Source organism: Pteropus vampyrus, unplaced genomic scaffold, assembly GCF_000151845.1.
Source record: "Pteropus vampyrus isolate Shadow unplaced genomic scaffold, Pvam_2.0 Scaffold463, whole genome shotgun sequence".
NCBI classification, from domain to species: Eukaryota; Metazoa; Chordata; class Mammalia; order Chiroptera; family Pteropodidae; genus Pteropus; species Pteropus vampyrus.
The window spans coordinates 669,994-689,980 of record NW_011889244.1 but is presented as its reverse complement, the minus strand read 5'-3'; the positions used below and the strand labels follow the sequence as shown (position 1 = coordinate 689,980).

General features: G+C 42.1%; 1 protein-coding gene, 1 long non-coding RNA gene and 1 pseudogene across 10 annotated transcripts in view; 1 reads left to right on the top strand and 2 right to left on the bottom strand.

The window, feature by feature from the left end:
- Positions 1-19,987, top strand: part of CARMIL1 (capping protein regulator and myosin 1 linker 1) — a 268,640-nt gene that overhangs the window by 19,374 nt on the left and 229,279 nt on the right. For 6 of the 9 annotated variants that reach the window (XM_023524450.1, XM_023524453.1, XM_023524449.1 and 3 more), the window contains exon 3: positions 12,164-12,298. The exons of the other annotated variants lie outside the window; for them this stretch is intronic. In XM_023524450.1, coding sequence (XP_023380218.1) covers positions 12,164-12,298 — 135 coding nt within the window. The remainder of the gene's footprint in view (positions 1-12,163; positions 12,299-19,987) is intronic. 9 annotated transcript variants of the gene reach the window in all.
- LOC111732495 overlaps positions 1-19,987 on the bottom strand; it is a 119,087-nt gene that overhangs the window by 52,274 nt on the left and 46,826 nt on the right. The window lies entirely within an intron of this gene.
- On the bottom strand, positions 6,170-6,288 carry LOC111732505 (annotated as a pseudogene).

Here is a 19,987-nt window from a genome sequence, read left to right as displayed (position 1 = left end):
ATACCAGTGAGGCAAGGAGAGAGGGAGAGTGGCCCACGGCAGACGCTTGAACTGAACTCCGCTTTGGTCAGAATTACTAGCGCAGTCGTGAAAGCCACGGCATGCTCCCTGACCGCTTCATTTGAGCTCTGCTCCCCATTACACCCAGTTCCTAACCCAGGAGATCAGGGATGCTTAAGGAGAGAGGTGGTAATGTCTCACTGTTGTGTTACTGTGCAGTGTTCATGCCACTGTCTCAGGAATGTGAACCCTTGTGCAAATGAGTCACTTCTGTTTCCCTTTCTGCACATCATTTCAGAGAGAGTGATTTATTTCCTGTTTTTGAAGACTTGATTTCATCATTTACTTGGAAGAGAAATTGGATGGACTTTCAACTTTTAGTTGGTTACTTGTTCCTCCTTTGCTGAAAGATAGTCTGTCTTTGACAGAGTTGTTCACGCCGAGTCAGTGAAAGATGTTTTTTAGGCTTTCAGAGATGACACTTTATTTCTTTAGTGTGATAAAATGATAATATGTCATTTTATTTCTAAACAAGTAAAACTGTCACCTAAAATTTCACCTGCAGTCTTTGGAAAAACCCAAGAAAGCATCTCATTACCTATTTGTTCTACTTTCAACCCTTTTAAGCATATAAACCTGAAGAAGCCTTGTGTAGCTATAAGCCAGTGTTCCCCAAATTGGGGAACACATCCTTCTCCCACGATAGGAACAGATGTGCTGGCAGCAGGTGCCCAAGACCCTGCCTTTCCCAAACTTAAATTGATTTCTCCTTTTCTCTCTTCCCATAACCTTAAGCATTCTTACTTCATATATGTTGTTCATTTCATGAAGCACTATTAACATCTCATTGGACACTGGTGTTCTAAGGAGCTCAGAGAAAAGGTGACAACTTATGTCAGTGTTTTATCTTTTACACAAAAGAATTATAAATTAGAGTTTTCATTTCCCTTTGAGTTTTTATCATGTCTCCTTTCGAGGCTTTACGTATTAGCCAATTGGAAAAAATTACAAGAAGACACATCTATCCATCTTCTTTTTAGGAAGATTATTGAAATATTTCATTTATCAAATAATTATTGAGTACTATCTCTGTCTAAAGGAGCTGTGTTTTTAAAATTTATTTTATATTAGTTTCAGATATACAGTACAGTGGTTAGATACTTAATTTATGAAGTGATCCCCCGATTACTCTTAACACCCATCTGGCTCTACACACAGCCAATACAATAATATTGACTGTATTCCTTATGCTGTACTCTATGTCCCCATGACTTTTTTAAGTACTAGTTTGTATTTCTTCATCCTTTCACCTTTTTCACCCAGCCCTCCAACTCCCCTACCCTCTGGCAATTACCAGTTCAGTTCGTTCTTTGTATCTGTGTCTGTTTTCACATCATTTGTACCTTTTGTTTCTTAGATTCTGCATATAAGTGAAATCATATGGTTTTTATCTTTGTCTGACTTATTTTACTCAGAGTAATACTCTCTAGGTCTGTCCATATTGTTGTAAATGGTAAGGTTACGTTTTGTTATGGCTGAGTAATATTCGATTGTATATATGTACCGTAACTTCTTTATCCAATCGTCTATTAATGGGCACTTAGGTTGCTTCCATATCTTGGCTATTGTGAATAGCGCTGCAGTGAACATAGGGGTGCATAAGATCTTTACAACTTAGTGTCTTGGTTTTCTTTGGGTAAATACTCAGAAGTGCAATTGCTGGGTCAAAAGGTAGTTATGTTTTTAAGTTTTTGAGGAACCTCTAAACTTTTCCATGGTGGCTATATCAATTTGCAATCCCATCAACAGTGCATGAAAGTTCGCTTTTCTCCGCATCCTCTCCAACACTTGTTGTTTTTTGGTTTATTGATGATAGCCATTCTGACAGGTGTGAGGTGATACTTCACTGTGGTTCTAATTTGCATTTCTCTGATGATTGGTGAACTTGAGCATCTTTTCATATGTCCGTTAGCCATCTGTATTTCTTCATTGAAGAAATACCTGTTCAGTTCTTCTGCGTATTTTTTAATTGGATTGTTTGTTGTTGTTGTTGTTGTTGTTGTTGGGTTGTATGAGTTCTTTATAAAATTTGGATATTAACTCCTTATTAGATGTATCATAGGCAAATAGCTTCTCCTGTTCAGTAGATTGTCTTTTTGCTTTGTTGATGGTTTTCTTTGCTGTGCAAAAACTTTTTAGTTTTTTTGGGATGTCTTAGAGCAGTAGTCCCCAACCTTTTTGGCACTAGGGACCAGTGCTCCTGTGAGAATCTAATGCCTTGATGATCTGAGGGGGGAGCCGAGGCGGTGATGCAAACGCTGGGGAGTGGCAGTAGATACAGATGAAGCTTTACTTAGTCACCTGCTGCTCACCTCCTGCTGTGCGGCCCAGTCCTAACAGGCCACTGACCTGACCATTACCGGTCTGTTGTCCCAGGGTTGGGGACCGATTTCTATCTTAGAGGACATTCAAGTAGGAAAATGCTGCCTTTGATCTAAGATTCCAGGATTCAGAGTTCTCAGTCCTCATAAGTCAAATAACTTATGTTAGAGCATATTAAATATTATTTTACTGTTTAAGACTTAAAACTTCTATTAGTGAGGCCAGGACAAAGCGTTTCTGGGAACCATTATGTGTCACACTGTGTAGATTGGCTCTGTGTTTTAGGATCGAATGTATTTGTATCACTCTGCTGAGATTAAAATCAAATTGGGAAGTCTGTCCCTTTGACACCTAGTGGGTTTGCGGCTTTGAGTTCCAGTAGAGATGTGAAAAGCTTTTTGGAACGTGTTTAGCTGGATTAGGTTTTGACACATCATCTCAAACAGAAACTCTGTCCCCATTAAACAATAACTCCTCATTCTCCTTTCCTTCCACCGTGGAAGCCACCATTCTACTTTCTATCTCTATGAATTTTCCTATTTTAGGTACCTCATATATCTAGAATCGTGCAATGTTTTTCCTTTAGTGTCTGACTTATTTCACTGAGCGTAGCGTTTTCAAGATTCATCCACATCGTAGCATGTATTGGAATACCATTCCTTTTTATGGCTGAATAATATTCCTTGTACAGATGAACTGTGTTTTCTTTATCCATTCATTGATGGGCACTTGGGTTGTTTCCACCTTTTGGCTGTAGTGAACATTCATGTATGAGTCCCTGCTTTCAGTTCTTCTGGGTAGATACCCAGGAGTAAAACTGCTGGATCATGCGGTAATTCTATAACTTTTTGAGGAACCACCAAATTGCTTTCCATAGTGCTCTGGCCATGTTAAAACTAGGCAGTAATATCTGTGCTTGTAAGAAGTATCTTAAATATTTAACAACCATTTGAAAGTTTAAATTAGAAATATGAATGGAGTGTATCATTAGCGCTTTGCTTATGTACTTACGGGATTTATTCATCTGTCTTGAACGTTACTTGTTTGGGCACGTGCCTGCATTTCCCACTTCATAGCAGTTCATTGACCTGATCTGCATTTTTCATCTTCAGCCACCTTTTTCTGTGTTTTATATAGCAAAAAGTGTTTTTCACGTATTGATTAGATGTGCACCATATTTTAAAATATCATTTAAAAAAGAGATCAGTTTATAAGTAACATGTTGGAATTATTTTCCGGTTTTGTATTGCCAAAGTTGAGATCTGAAATTATGTGTTAACTTTCGCTTGGTGGCAGAATGAGGAGTCTTCCTGCTGGTTAAAATAAATATTAAAGAAGGTGGTAAGACAGAAAAGTATTCGGATGTTGGGGACAGCTTCCACTGGACACTGAAATGGTGTGGGAAGAGAATAAATACTGTTGGGGTGGTTCTGTATTATTAGTTCTTATTTGTTTGGACATTGAAAACAACCAGAATTTTCACTTCTTGGGTCAGAATGTTGTTAGCCATTTACTTATAGCAGGCTTGTGTCGTCATGGCGGGTGGCTATGGATATCGGCTTTTCAGCAGACATAGATGAAACCTTAAATGAGTAGCCATCCAATTGTGCTCAGGCTAAAAAAAAAAGACTCTGTGCCGATTAAGTTACATATTTGTCACAGATGTAAAAAATATATTTTTATCAACAAAAGTAGCACTATCCCTGCTCTTGTGATTTTAGTTTCCTGGATCCCTTACTCCTACTCTCTTTTGGTGGTTAACTGTTGTCTATAGCTGAGCCAAAACTGTATTTTTGCAGTAATTAAGCTTAAAATAGGCAATTTGAGGTTGGAGTGAGCTGCAGAGTATGTTTTTAACAGCCTCCTTTCTCACCGTGGCTGAGAAAGCTTTTATTAGCAGATTTCACAGGAAGTTCTATGGGGCAGACTGTTGTACACCTTTTTTCTTTTTGAAATAGTGAGACAGCAAAAAATAATGTTTTTCTTTCTTTAAAAAACCCATTAGTTTATAATTGTCAAAGGTATTGGAATCTGGATTATTTTGTAAGTGAAGGTGGGAGGTCATTTAAAAATGAAGCTCATTTCCTTTTTTGAGTGGTTAACCTCATGCTGCCCCAAGGTGAATGTGTCTACCTGACTGAGAAAGCCCATTTCGCCCTTGTCAGAGAGTCAATTATTAGTTCAACAAACACTCATAGAAACTGTGTCACGTGTCTGGCCTTGTGTTAGAAGCTGAGGATAAAGAGTAAGTGAGATAAATTCTGTTCCTGCTTCCTGCAATTTAGACCACTTCCCACGTCTCCCCCTGAATCAATCTCAATCAATGTCTGTCTGTCTGTCTGTCTGTCTGTCTGTCTATCTCTCTCTCTTTCTCTCTCTCTCTCAACTGGTTTATAGAACTCATATCCTGCATATCCTGCAGTGTACCCATATAACATGTACCATTCGCTGGTGATTGGCGTATTCACGAAGTCATGCATCAATTACCACGACCAATTCTAGAGTCTTTTTATTACCCCCAAAGAAACCCCATACCTTTTAGCTCTCACCGTCAATCCTCCCCTCTCCTTCAGCCCCTGGCAATCACTAATATACTTTCTGTCTCTGGATTGGCCTATTCTGGATATTTCATATAAAAGGACATATATGTGACCTTTCATGTCTGGCTTATTTCATTGAAGATAATGCTTTCAAAGTTCATCCATGTTATAGTGTGTATATCAGCACTTTGTTCTTTTTTCTGACTGAATACTATTCTATTGTGTGGATATACCTCTTTTTGTTTATCTATTCATCTGTTTACGGGCATATGGTAGTTTCTCTGTTTTAGCTATTTATGTGTAATACTGCTATGAACATGTGTGTGCAAATTTTTGCACAGACATATGTGTTCAATTTTCTTGGATCCCCTGGATCTCCTGTCCAGCCCATAGATACTGGCCTTTACATCACAAAATAATGTAGGAGGATTAGATATATGGGAACATTAAGGGGGGACATGTAGCTGTAATTTAGAGAGGCAGGGAGGGCTTCCCAGGGGGACATGTTGTCCAAGCTAGAATTGAAAGCATGAATGAAAATTTTAAACTGTAGGCCATAACTCACTAGCAGGTTGTAAAATCAGTTTAGTGGATCATAGCTAGCATCTTTTAAGAGCTGAACTAAAATAGAGCAGTCGGTGTGGGTGAGCATCCCACGTGGTAGGGTAAGTATACTTGTGTACATTTATTTTTGTTAGGATATGTGAGCGTATAGTGAAGTGTAGTGTATGTAAAGTGTATTTTGTACTCTAGGCCGCAGTCAGAACAGCATGAAAGCCACTGCTTTAGGAATTTTTGAAAAGAGATTAGATTATTAATCTGAAGGATTGAGTATGGCCCTAGTAGAAGATGGAGAAACACAGCTCTAGAAAAGAAGGTAACTTGTACAGAAATTTTGTTTGACTGCCTTAGTACAAGAGTGTACATCCTCTAAGACAAGAGACCAGAAAGCTGTTCAGTGGTTAAGATACCAAAGATGATTTCCAAATTTTAGGCATCCTTCCTCTTATTCTACCAATTTTTTCTTTTTCTCCTGGGAAAATAGCCAGGATGATAGCAAAACATAAGCTTTGAAAAAGACAAAACTTCTTGAATGTAAGAATTTAAACTGAAGGCCACACCCTTAAATAAATGTGGAATTTATTTTTTATTTTATTATTATTATGTTTTAGGCGAGGCAGCCCTTAGTTGACCTCACAGATTGCAAGGACCTTGTCAGTTTACAATCCCTTATTTTTTATTTTTTATGCCTGCAGCACCTGGTCTTCCTAGGTGGTCTCCCATACAAGTAGTAACCAGGCCCGACCCTGCTTAGCTTCCGAGATCAGACAGGATTGGGCTTGTTTAGGGTGGCATGGCTGTAGACTAAATATGGAATTTAAATTTTAATTACTAACACATTTTTTTTCCTTCTCAAATGTGTGATAAGTATCTTTAATAGAGGATATTTATTTGCTTGGGAGATTAATATTCTAATGTGGAAACACCCTTTTTAGAGTTTATATCTTTTTTGGGGGATGTAGATCATTCAGTCCTGTTATTGGGATATCTTTTGGAATTCCCATTCCCTCTTTTCAAATTACTTTGGTCTTTTCCCTAAGAAATTACTGAAGATAGTTGTTTGAAATGTTGCCAGGTTGTAAGGAGATCTGCATTATTTAAGGACACAGCTGGCTGATCCATGTGATGTCCCTTTACTGTTCTCCTGGGCTTGAAACTTCCTTTACATGACTCAGTAACAAAGCCAGGAGAGGGCAGTGACTGGGGAGAAGAAATCCCACTTCCCTTTCTGAACTGCAAAGGGCTTTTATGGAGGTTTTCATTTAATTACACTTGTTTCTCTTAGTGGTCACAGCATGTGCTAAACTCAAACGTCTTCCCAAAGTGGCCTCCAGAAGAGCTCTGAGAAAGACTATGAGCTGGGCCTGTCTCCCACGGTTTTCGTTTGCAGATAACTTTTGGTGAATACAGTTATCTTCCTGAGTGTGGGAATGATTAAGAGAAAACAAACTGTACTTAGATATGCAAAATGGGCGACCTGAATATTTGCCCAGAGGGTGAGAATGTCCTTTCCACCCCCAACCCTTCCTGTGCCAGTGCTGCAGCCTGTCCTGGGGGATGGTCTTCCACAGGGAGACTGGGGGCCTGGAAAGCAGTGGCCCACAGGCTTGGCCCTCTGGAGGGGCTTGTTTCCCTGGGGCTTATTCTTTCCCTGGCTAAGTTTCTTCCCTAATCATTTTATATTTTTAGCACTAGTGTGCAGTGGGTCTATGAGGCTGCAAGTATAGTGGACAGAAAGGGCACCTGGCCCAGGACCCACCTGCATGGAGGATGTTTCCAATTAGAAAGGCTGCTGGGACTTTCACAGCAGGGCCACTGCCCACCAGTTAGCAGTCCCGCTAAGAGTGAGGACAGAGACGCTTTGTGTGGGTTAATAGTGCAGCATTTCTAAGATCTTTAGAGCTTTGCCCAGAGAAACTAGTTTTCCTTTTTTTTTTTTTCTTATTTTAAAGATTTCTTGGGAGAAACCAGAAGTAGTATATTTAAAAATAGCTGCCTTGAACTTTCAAGTAAATATATTTAGGGCTCACTTTTCTGGAGGTTGGCCAGTTCTCGCCTGTCAGCGATTTCTTTCACTCCTCTGAACGGGCATTAGAAACCAAAGGATGTAAAACATGGGAGGAATTTTGCTAAAGTAGGCCCTGGTGAAACTTGGAGGGAAAGAGAGAATGAAAACTATTGAGTCCAATGAGATTTTAAAATTATGTGGCAATTATTCTATGTTTTATTTTCAGTTGATCTTTTCCTGATTACAGTGGTTCAGACATTTGAATGTCTGAAAAAATGTCAGGTTAAAGCACATGAAGAATCCTGGAGGAAGTCTAAATTGTTAGGCAGGTCTTTTTCTGCCTGAATTTTGAAACCAGCTTCTTTTTTAATGTGTGCGTGTGTGTATTCACAGTTATAGTCAACCTAAGTTTTGCTACCCCTCTCTTGACAGTATCTCTCATATATCCATGTTGTTTCCTGGTGTGTCCCGCTGTTTCCTTAATGGATTCTTTTCCATCCTATCAATAGTCGAGCATGTACTTGGCTTTATTGCAAGAACTGGCTATGATACAGATGGAAGTTCTCTATATAAATGCCCCAAAATAACTCTTCTTTTTATGATGATTAGATTTCGCCTACACATTTAAAGTTTTGCTGTAAGAATTGACTTGCTTTAGAGTCAGAAACAAGCAGCAAAGTTTTAGAGGGGCTGAAAAGCATCAGTAAATCATAGAATATCAGCACTTCTGAGAGAGTATGTGCCACTGCTTTGCTGAATGCAGGAAAAAAATAATAGCTCCCATTTATTAAAGGCTTGCTGTATGTAGTACCATATGCAGCAACTATTTTAATCCTCATAGTAACTGTGCAAAGTAGGTCCTGTTAGAATCTTCATTTTGCAGATGAAGAAACCAAAGCCGGAGACCAGGTGGCCTCCAGGTTTGCACTGTATCTCAGATGATAAGGACAGAGGTCGTTTCCACTGCTTTAAGGAAAATTTCCTCATCCATCCTGCCTAGACCTCAGAACCCTGTGGTGCTGTGAGGTTTTCTCTATACACCAGTTTAGCCTCAGCTTTGCTCCTTTTGTTTTGCTAGGTACCTGCCTCTTGTGTTGCGCCGTTCCCTGTTTGAGAATGATGGGCACTCCTCAGTTACAAACATCCCCTGAAGAGCCAGCACTTTGCACACTGTGCCCCCATCACTGCACCCCATGGCCTCCCCAAAGGCTCACCCTGTGGTGGAAGATGCTAACTGCTTTCCTTTTTTCTCTCTAGCCTCTTTCTCCTACCTTCCACCCTCCCCTTTTATGTGTATGTGTGTCTCTCATGGAAGGTTAGTTAATTCCGTCTCAGGTAATCTGTTATTCTTTGACAAAATCCATTCTTAGTTTCACGCCTTTGTCATAAAAATGAGGGTTCCACTTTCCCTAAATTGGGGATTGCTAAGATCAGATTCAGCAATATTTTGAACTTAGTTTTCCTTTCATTGTGCTCACTCAGAATTAGATACAACAGAATTGAAAGAAAAAGAAACAGATACCACGTAGCCCCTTGCTACCCAAAGTGTGGTCCATGGACCAGCATCATTGTATCACTGGAGAGCTTGTTAGAAGGGCAGATTTAGCCCTCCCTGACCTATAGAACTCAAACCTATGTTCTATGCATATAACTTTTAAGAAACACTGTCGTCTGCTGTATCTTATCGCCCATGGTCACAGCTGAAAGCCTTCAATGTCATTATTAGTGATGCTAGTAGTGATGAGGTTTGTGGATGACATTGAGAAATGTTTCTTTACATAATTTGAGAACTGCTTCTAACAACCTAGAAGGTAAACTTGCAAGTAGCCATAATTGGTAAAGTGATTACTCTAAAACATGTTAAAATTTCGCAGGGAGCACTAGCTGCCCAGTGAGACATCGGTAGAGTAAGGAGTGGCCCCACGACCTGGGCTGTTTGCCCTTGTCAGGAATACTGTCCCTGCCGTCTTATGCAGTCCTTGCTGTCCTCCAACCAGTGGGCAGCCTGTCCCCTGGGGACTGACAGGGCCTCAGTTTTGAACTTGTCTTAATGATTCTGGATGAGATGGTTCATATTCCAAAGAGCTGATTATTAAATTTTCATTGTGGTGCTACCCTTGAATCAGGTTAGCAGTGTACCTGGAGGGGCATTTCTCCTATCCTGGAGTGGTTTCTAGAGGTAAGATTTATCAGGAGGCAGAAGGGGTAGGTTTTTGAAGACTGTTTCTACCATTTAAAAGCTAAAAACTGTCATTGAGGACACTGATCATTTTAATTTTACTTCCTCTCTAACGCATGTTGCTCTTGGGACAGGCTCCTCTCACCGTTGAGTTAGGAGCATTTTCTTCTGTATGCTCTCTTTTATTAATAAGAGCCATAACTTATTGTTTCCATATTCTCCTTGTTTTCCAAAAAGCTCCTTCTTTTCCTCCTTGTCTTCCAATTCTTGTCTTAAGACTTTGTTTTTTAGAATCTGTGTTTTATTTTAAGTCATCTCAAATTCCCTTTGGGAGGAGTGAGGGGATCAGTATTAAAGACACCAGGAAGCATATCCGTTTTTTTCTGCTTTAGGAACTCCTCCTTGCTGGAGCATCTTTCACCTGCAGGACTCTGGGCTTGTACGTGCCATACCAAACAGTGTCTGTTAGTTCTGTCTGAACCAGAGGGTGTGGGGCCTTGGGCAGGAGAAAGGTCTGCGGGGTGATGGCCGTGGCGACTGTGTGCAAAGTGGGCTGGAAGGGCAGTGGCAGGGGCCCAGCTTGGCAGCTGTCCGGTAGTCTTGGACTGGAGCATCTGCAGTGACATTGGGACGGAGGAACAGGAAGATGTGAAAGGCCTTCTGGGGACAAAACCAACTGATCTGGGCTACTGGTCATGTGCAGAGAGTCAGCATCTGTGTGACTCCAATTATCAGGCCTTGATAATGCCTTCAGCAAATTCTCTTTAGATTTGGGTTTTCTTTTTTAGTATATCTGGGAAACTTGATAAAGGCTTGGACCAGCAGAGTTAGTTCCTTTTTTTTTTTTTTTTTGAATCCTTTTTGAGCTGTTTGTCATAAATCCTACAGTGAGAATTGTGGAGTGGTTGCAGAAGGCACCTAAGCTGTCCTTGTTCCCTTTCTTCTGCCCGCAAACCTCAAGTCTTCCATCACTTGGGATGGGCTGAACTTCCCAGCTACACGCAGCTCATTATTTGGGAGCCCATTTTTCTCATACTACTCCTTGGCCCACAGTTAAGTCTTGGGTATGAAGTGTAAGGAAGTATTTTCCAGTCCAGTTAGGTGGGTGGTGTTTGTAACACGTGGCTGCCCTGAGGTGCCCAGACGGCACCTATGCTCCAGGGCCCAGAGACCCCAGTCCCATTTCCTGAAGGCTGTTGTTTCCCTGGGTTTGTGAGGTGCCCAACAGGGACACGGGTGCCATCAGAGAAGGCCGAGGTTCTTTTTCTTTTGACCTGAAGTGGGATCTGGACAGATCCCATTCTTGGTAAAGCTTTACTCAGTGAATACCAAATTTGGAAAATTGTGTTTATCTGAGGCTGGACTCATTGATACCCATTAGCTATGAATGAGGCCACTTAATGTAGATGTTGAAAGGTGAATCAAATCCGAAGGAGTTGCTGTGCTTAGAACAGCTAAGAGCATAGACTCCTTGTAAAGAGTCCTTGCCCTAGCTGTGCGGGAGCCTTAGCTCTGTGCACAGTCAGCTGATTAGACTGATCATGAGTCCTGGTTCACCAGAGGGGTCTGCTGCTTTGCAGCCTGTCCTGCGCTTTGCTCGGCTGGTTTCTTGTTCTGACTTCTGTGAGTGTTTGCAAGTGACAAAATAACGTTTATTATTCATACTTTTAAAATCATAGAAGTACGTCCTGGTTATTCTGTCCAGCTTTTGTGGCAGCTCATGTACAGATAGTCACTAAACCAAACCTGTGGAGGTTGGAACTGTGGCGTTCATCTTCTCTCCCCCACTGTTCTAAGCCCAGCTGGCTCATTCTCTTGTTTCATTTTTTTCCCCCTCTCAGCTATATTTTTCACGTATAAATGATCATATTACAAGAGATTAAAAGGTGGTTCAGGATTTGGGGCACTTTGGTTTTCTAGCTCAGAACGGAAATGTGGAAGAGCAGGGATCACTTGTAGGATTGGCCATTATAGGAGAAAGGAAAAAGCCACAGAGAAAAGAGGAAGGAAGACATGTCTGTTTGGCATCCTGGCTCCTGCGGTCCCCGCTTGTAGCCCATGGCTCAGGTAAAACTCCAGGTAAAAGTGAATTGTGGAGGTTACCCTATTTAATGCCCCACAAGGAAGCAGACCTGTAGGAACGCCTTCCCCAGCCTGCAGCTGCCACAGAGGGTGGAGGAGAATTGGGTCACCCCTGGAGGGTTAATACCCGATGCCAGGTATTAACTCTGTCGAAGAGCCTGATACCTCAAGATTCAATATTTCTTTTTTTTGGCTCAAACACGTGTTTATTGGTGAAAGGATTATTGGAGTAAAGCTCTCTTAGTAGAAACCTTGGTCAGAAGGAAGCAAGAAATACGTTCCTGGTGTCAGGCAGTTGCAACAAATTTTTGCAGAATGCTTGAGTCTGGCACAGCAATCCTGAGAATGTTAAGTGTATTGTTTTTTCTTATAATAAAGGCTGACTGTATCTTGTTCTCATCTATTTAACAGACATTTGAGTGCTTACTATGGGCCAAACCCTCTCTAGGTGTTGAGAAGATGGCGGCAAGCAAACAAGCCACTGAACCCTACATTCTAGTGGGAAGATGGACAGTGAACACTTATATAAACGTGATAAAGTATCTGGTAATGGCAGAGCCAGGAGGTTAAGGGGCTGAGTGGGATGGTGGGGTGCTCTTTTAGATGTGATGGTCATGGAAGTTTGGGACATTTAGTGGAGCCCTCTGAAGTAAGGGAGAAGGCATTCCAGTTGAGGGCAGCGGAGGTGTGCATGGCCTGAGCCAGAGAGCACAGGTGAACCCCTAGAAGGCTGCTGGGGCTGAGAGGGAGGAGCGAGGGATGGGAGGGGTGGTCTGGAGCGGGGGGAGTCACTCGGGGCCTTGGAGGCCCTTAGCTCACCAGACGGTCTCCTCTCGGTTTGTTTCGAAGCCTTATCCCTTTTGTGGCAACATTAGTTCTAGTTTGATAAATAATAGTAGGAAAATGGAAATTTCTGTGTAAAATTTACTTTTCTGGAAACTGCAGGATTTTTGCTTAGACCTCAGTTGTTGGGGAGAGGGGAGCAGATAAAAGTCTCTTGTCTCTGTAACATTCATTCTTTTTTTTTTTATTGTGGTAAAACACCACATAATGTAACTTTTACGGTCTTTACCATTTTTAAATGTGTAGTTCAGTATTGTTTATTTACATGTACATCGTTGTCAACAGGTCTCCAGAACTTTTTCATCCTGCAAAACTGAAAGTGCATCTACCATTGAACAGCAACTTTTCTTTCCCTGTCCCCTTAGTACGTGGCAACCACCATCCTACATTCTAAGAGTTTTACTACTTTAGATGCCTCATGTAAGTGGAATCATTAAGTATTTGTCTTTTTGAGACAGCTTATTTCATTTAGCATAATGTTCTCAGGGTTCATCCATGTTGTAGCATAGGACAGGATTTCCTTTTAAGGCTGAATGATATTCCACCGTATGTATGGACCACATTTTCTTTGTTCGTTCATCTGTGGATGGACATTTGCCTGACTTCTACCTCTTAGCTGTTGTTACTTTTCTTTGAACCCTGCTTGTGTCAGGCACTGTGAGAGGCTCTGGGATCAGAAATGAATGTGGCCCAGGCCTGACCCTCAGGGATGTCACTCACAGTGTAGTCACGAGGAAAGCAAGTGAACTGTTTCCATCGTGACTAAGAACAGCAGTGGTGGAGGCGAACCCAGGCACCAAACCAAGCTCTGAGAAAAAACTTGAATTAGTCAGACTAGGATGATGGCCAGTGGAGGGTTTGGTAGGCAAGGATTCCTGATCTGAGGGAAAACAGTTTTCCTTACAGAATTGCAAAAGGTGAGAATGTGGGGAGTGGTGAGAAATGTAGCTGGAAGCGTAAACCACAGCTGGAAAAACAGATGGAACGTCTCATGGGCCCTGCTGAAGAATGTGGAGGTTTTCTTGGGGGCCACTGGGGACTGTTAGAGGAGTCAAGCAGTAAAAGCGATAACAGACTTTCTTTTAGGAGTGTGATTATGGGATATTGGTGCAGATGCCCTCCATGTATTGTTTTGCTTATTCCTTGCTCAGTAAATATTTGCTTAATGAGCAAGTATGGAGCAGACCTTTTCATCAGGGATCAGAGGTGACCAGATAGCATTTTGGGGGTTGGGGGAGAGGTTCTGATGAGCTTTGTGTTACTTTGCCTGATTTATTGCTGAGTATCTATGGAGACCAGTTCACTGAGCTGTACCGTGAGATAGGTTTCCGTCACCCCTGTGGTGGAGAATTACTTGAAACTTGACTATTTGCTGTTATGTGAGGAAGGAATGTGTATTCTATGAAAGTGTGTTGACATATTGTCATGAGCTGTGTAATCTGGAGGTATTTGTAAAAGTGTCATCTGGTGCAAAGGCTGATATTTAATTATCTTTAAAAATAAGTACTGGAAAAGACAATCCAGTTCCAGATTTCAGGGTTCTGTGATGAGTCTGTTTTTGTGGAAGTGATTTGCGTTCAGTGGCATTTTTTTCCCCTCTCACAGCTCTCATATGGTACTGTTTTGACTTGTTTGGAAGATAATTTACTTCTTAAAGAGACTGATTCAACTAATCTGGGAAGTTGGTTTGATTATGTTAGCTAGAAATTTGAAGTCATTGCCTTCTACTTACAAGGCTTGTTATTTATTCATTTATTTGTCCATGCATTTCTACAGTGGATATTTACTGAGTGTGTACTGAGTAGTAGGCACTGTGCTTAGTATATAGCAAATATGACAAGCATGGCTTGGCTGGCCATCTAGGCAGTGAGGGAGACAAAGTAAATGTATACACAGTAATTGTGTGGCAAAGCTGGAAACTATTGAAAAGAGTCTAATGATGGGGAATTTGGGGTGGGGGAGCTATGTGGGATAGTTAGATGAGATGGTGACATTTAAGATGAGCCCGGAAGAGAAAGAGAGACATCATATGAAGAGTCATGTGAAGAATCTTCTAGGCAGATTCAACAGAATGCAAAGGCCCTGAGGAAGCTTATGGTTTTAGGGGGCCTGAAGAGACAGTGAAGCTAGAGCATGATGGATTGAAGAACTCATGCTGGACCACATACACTGTGGCAACTAAGGAGTTTGGATTTTGTTTTTAAATAAGAAAATAACATAATCTGATATGTTTAAAATGATTATGTAGACTTCTTCAGTAGAGGATGAATTGAGGGAGGTGAGACATTGTGAAAACCAGTCATCAGGGCGTTCTCGTGTAGTGGAGGTGAGAGAGAGGGCAGTGATAGGTTTCAGCACCAGCAGCACCAGCAAATTAGAATCACCTGGGAACTTAATAGCAATGCACTGTTCTCAGCCTTATCACAGACCTACTGAATCAGAAACTGCTCGGGGATTAGCAGTCTGTGTCTTAACAAGCCCTCCAGATGATTTGATATACAGAAAAAAATTGAGAACTCCTGGAATCAGGATTGCTGGAGGAGACGGTGAGAGGTGGACTGATTTGGGATGTATCTGAAGTAGAGAAGTGACAAGACTTATACATGAGAGTTAAGGAGAAAGGAATCGGTGACGAGTTTGAGCAACTGGGTAGGTAGGGGCCTTACTTAGTGTGATGAGGGAGATGGATGGGGGTGAGAAATGGCTTAACCTTTGAACGCACTGAATTTGGAATATCTTTGAAACATCCAGTGAAGATGTTGAGCTGTGGATGGTGAGATGAGTGTATGGCCCAGAGAAAAAGTTAGTTTGGCCCTTGCCAGTGTCCAGGGAGATTTTAAAGCCATTGGAATAGGTGTTTGGTCTCACCAATGGGAGAGGAGGAGGGGGATGGGAGGGGAGGGGAGCAGAAGGGGAGATGGAAGGAGAGGGGAAGGGATCGCCCAGAAGACCAAGCCAGGAGGAACTCAACTTCCAGAGACCGTGAGCAAGCAGAGGAACGGAAGAACAGCCTGTGAGAAAAGTGGTGAGACCCAGGAAAATGTGTCATGGGGTAACAGTCCAAGAAGGACACAGCGGTCAACTGTGCTGATGCCTGTGAGCGTTCCCTCTGATGAAGCTGAGGATTGCGGCATAGACGTCATTAACCACTCACTCTCTTTGGCTCTTCGGTGAAATTGCAATAAAAATTCACGGATCAACCTGATCTGCATCAGGGATTTTAGATTAGAAGAAACCGGAGAAACACAGCCCCTCTTTTCTATTTAAGAAGTTTTCCAAACAGCCAGTTTCCATTGATTTCTCTGGCTCCCCTCTGGCTGCTGCTTGCTGTGCAGACAAACTCTGAAAGAGCATTTTGTTGTCTTGAAAAGGAGCAGCATATGGGCCTCCACAGTTGTTAATATTTTCTTTGATTACTATATTTTAAACAACATCTAAGATTAGGAAAAAAATTTCCTGGCAACGAGCATAACTTGCTCCAGTAAAAGTGATTACTAGCTATTGATACTGGCTACTACAGGCTTTTAGTTTATCTGCCACTCAGAAAATGTGTATTGTTGAGTAAGAAGAAGAAAAAGAGATTTATAAGTTGTATGTCTCTTCGGGATTCTGTTGGGTATGGTCAGAATTTCAGAATTTTCTACTTTTGACACGTTGGGTCATAGACTATAAAATGTTAGAGCTTGAGTGGGAGGATGTGGGCTCGGGGAGAGGAGCGAACATTTGAGCACTGATTGTGTTTGAATTGAGCTAGGGTCCTGAGATTTCTTATTTCATCTGATCCCCTCTGTGAGGTAGGTGGTATTTCCCATTGGTGAATGAAGAAATGGGCAAATAAACAAAGCTCCTATTTAAACCCAAGTCTAAAATGAATCTTTCTTTTGTGCCGGGCTCGCGTGGGGGGTGTGTGTTTGGAGGTGTGGGGACAGGGCTCACAGAGTAGTGAGCATCAAGGTAAGCAGAAGTATCAAAAGGAGCTAAAGCACTGATGAGATCCTTTAAAGGAGACTGAACCCCACAGCAAGGCACTTAACTAGTTTTCCTGACAAGTACTACACAGAACAGAAAATACTCTAGACCTTTCGTCCTTAAAGACTGACGTAGGCATTTTCTAGATACTGCTGAGAATCTTACTGCAGCTACAGACGTGAGCGCCTCTGGGCATTTCATTAAAAGCTTCCTGTTTTGATGTCATTTCTCTCCCTCTTGTTTGCATGTCTAATTTATTTACTTTTCTTCCCTATAGAGCTGCAAAGCCTTGTTTCTTTTCTGTAGAGGTTGTATTTCCCTGGAGTTTGGATGTCATACTCTCCTCCCCCTTCCTCTTTCAAGTCCTACTAGGAATTTAGGATTGTTCTCTCTTTCTCTCCCAGAGTGGTCTTAGGTCCTGAGGGCTTTTGACTGCTTCCTCAGAGCCTCCATCACTCCCCTGGCTCCTTGTGGAAACAGTGGTTGAGGTAATTAAATCGAAATTTGGGGAAAATCTCCTGGAATGATGAGCTGTAGACAAAACTCGTATTAGTTAACAGGGACATTTTAATCCAGCTGTTCTTGGGCATGAAGCATTGAGTCTTGGACCCTACAATTGGTGCCAGTCTCAGGAGGGTCATATGTTCTTCTAGTCACAAAAGGTCTTTCAGTCACATTGGAGAGGACAAAGTTCATAAGAATCAGTGGACCATTTTTAAATGACAGTGGGTAACTTAGACATAAAGCAGATGTTACAAGCTAGTGGCTTGCAGCCTATTGTAATGCCCTTTAAGTATATAGTTTTGAAACAAAATTAAAATTGATTACCAACATTTACAAATTGGGAGATTTCAGTCATAAATATCTGTTCTGGCTGCTCTTGAGCAGACAGACAACTGAGACCATGGAACATTAGCCACATTTGTGCCTCACAAGGATGGGAATTGCTGTGCGTGAGCCTTTCAGCTGCGGCGTGTTTGCTCCGGTTCCTCACAGTCCACAAGGCGCCCTCGTGTTGTCGATGACTCTGAAGCCAGGGTTGGCTGCCGTGTGTCACTGTCCTCAAGGCTGTTGTCTTCCATCCAGCCTGCTTTGCTCTTTCACAATGAATGCCACGTTGGCCTCTGTATACATTTGCATTTTCTGACTCTTATCCTACGTAATCAGGACATGACACATTTAGAAGTTTATATTATCCTTGCAAAAGCAGAGAATGGGAAAAGTCTTCTTCACCGGTGTTCACGCCAAGAGAAGAGGAAGAGGATGCAGGTGTGGAATGCATAGGGGCCTTCTGGAGAAGTTGAACAAGAGATTGCATTACCTCTTTGGTCATACCTAAGTGCAGATTCCTTCTTGTTTCTGACAGAACTTTTCAAAATACCGAAAGTAGTTCAGCTGTTGTAGTGGCCTGTGTGTTTTGATAGTTGGGTTGAGGAAAACAATGAGAATAGACATGGGATATTTTTACCCCCAAATTGTTGTTCAGACTATTCAGCGATGAGAGGATATTTGGGAAGTTTCAATCCCAGTCTGGGCATTAGCTTATTGTTATTAATCTAAGCAGACACTCTTTGATGTAAGTTGTTTAACGGTGGACTTGTAAAAAGCACGTGATCCTATTTAGTATCAGGGCTCTGTGGTTAAATTAACCCATCTCTGCACATTGCGGTGCACTTTTGTAGGTCAGGAAACTGAAGGTCAGGGGAAGAGTTTCATTCTGCAGTTAGTTTAGTAAACACCAACGGGGGTACCTGTGATGCGTCAGACCCTGTGGTGCTATGAGGGGTATGGAGATAAGTAAGACAAAGAAAAGGTGCAGATGCTAACAGGTCATTTCAGCATCATGTGGTAAGAGGTGCCCACAGTGCTGTGGGATGACAAATTAGCCCTTGGCCTCCTTCAGGACTAGAGGGATGATCCCCAGGGAAGTGGATGTCCACATAGAGCCTTGAACGCTGAGTAAGAGTTGGCCAGGCAGCAACAAGTGGGAAAGGATTTAAAAGATGCCATGCAACCTGACTGGAGGGGCCAAGGCTTGGAGGGCTCTGCGGAAGCTTTTGGGGAGCCCCAGGAACGGGGAAATGATCAGATTTCTATCTTGATTGCAGTGTGGTAACTGAACGACAGTGTGGCAGGAATGGAAGCTGGGAGGTCAGGAAAATTGTAGCCAAGTCAGAAGGTTCTTTTTTGTTTTAGACGACAGGTAAGGATGAGCCCTGAAATGGCCCAAGCCACAGTTTACCTGCTGTCTTAGGTGAGACTTTTCTCAGTGGTGCTGGCTCTTTGCCATTTCGGAGGACTGGCTCAGATGTTCCTTTATATACTTAGAAACATTGAGAATGGGTGATTGATTTTATCATTTTGCTGAGCTCTTGCATTATGGTTTATATTTCAAATTTCTTTTTTGAGGGGAGGGAGGAGGAACTTATAATTTTGATAAAAGTTTGCAGAAGTGAATCATGTTTATCAAGATAAGTTGCATAAGAAGTTTGTTGGATTGTAACATTGTTTCTATGGGCAGTCACTCTTCCACAAGAAGCAGCCACCTCCCTGGGAGGAGGCACACAGCGCTGTCTCTGGCCTCTGAGGACCCAGAGGAACTAAGCGTTACCACCACCCACACACTGGGACTAGTTATGGGACTAGTTAATTTTTGGCTCAGGCCAGCCTCCTGCTGTCAAAACAACTCTTCTATTTTCATGTGGAAGCTGCAGAATTCAAAAGTTCAGTGCTATGCAAGGGCTTCGTTAGTGGGTGCGGGAATAGCCCTCTGCAAAAGACTTTGGGTAAGGATTACATGTGCTCAGGGCCCACAGTCATAGAGCTTCAGTGATGCAGCCTACCGCTGTAGGCTACAGAGGTTTTGTAGGTACTAAGTTTGATTAAAATCTAGTTCATGCTGTTACCATTGTTCTCCAGGAAAACTTCAGTAGCCTCTTAACTAGCCATGGCCTCTGGCCACACTGGGGTCCGTGGTCTGCACAGCTGCAGGGGTGGTTGTCTAAACTGCACATCCAAGCATATCACTCTCTGCTTAAAATCCTTCACCAGTTCCCCAGAACTAATCGGCAGAGGCAGGACCCCAACGACATTCTTCTGTATGCCCTGTGGTTTGGGCTCTTCTTAGCCTGCCTCACTGCCTTCAGGCACCCTTGGGACCTGCCGAACTGTTTGTCCCCAAGGTCATCAGACTTCAGCCCTCTTTATTGTGAGGTCTCTAGAAAGCTACCCAGCTGAACCCTTCCTGAAGGTGTACTGCTTTAATATTTAATGTTTGCCTTTGGCTATTAGCAAAAGTTGACACGAGAAACCTAGAGTGTGAAGGACCACTTTATATATTTTCCTATTCAGTGCTTTATTTAAAGACATTTGTTGAATAAAGGACTCAAAATTGCTTTAGCATTTAGTCCCAGGAGAAATGAA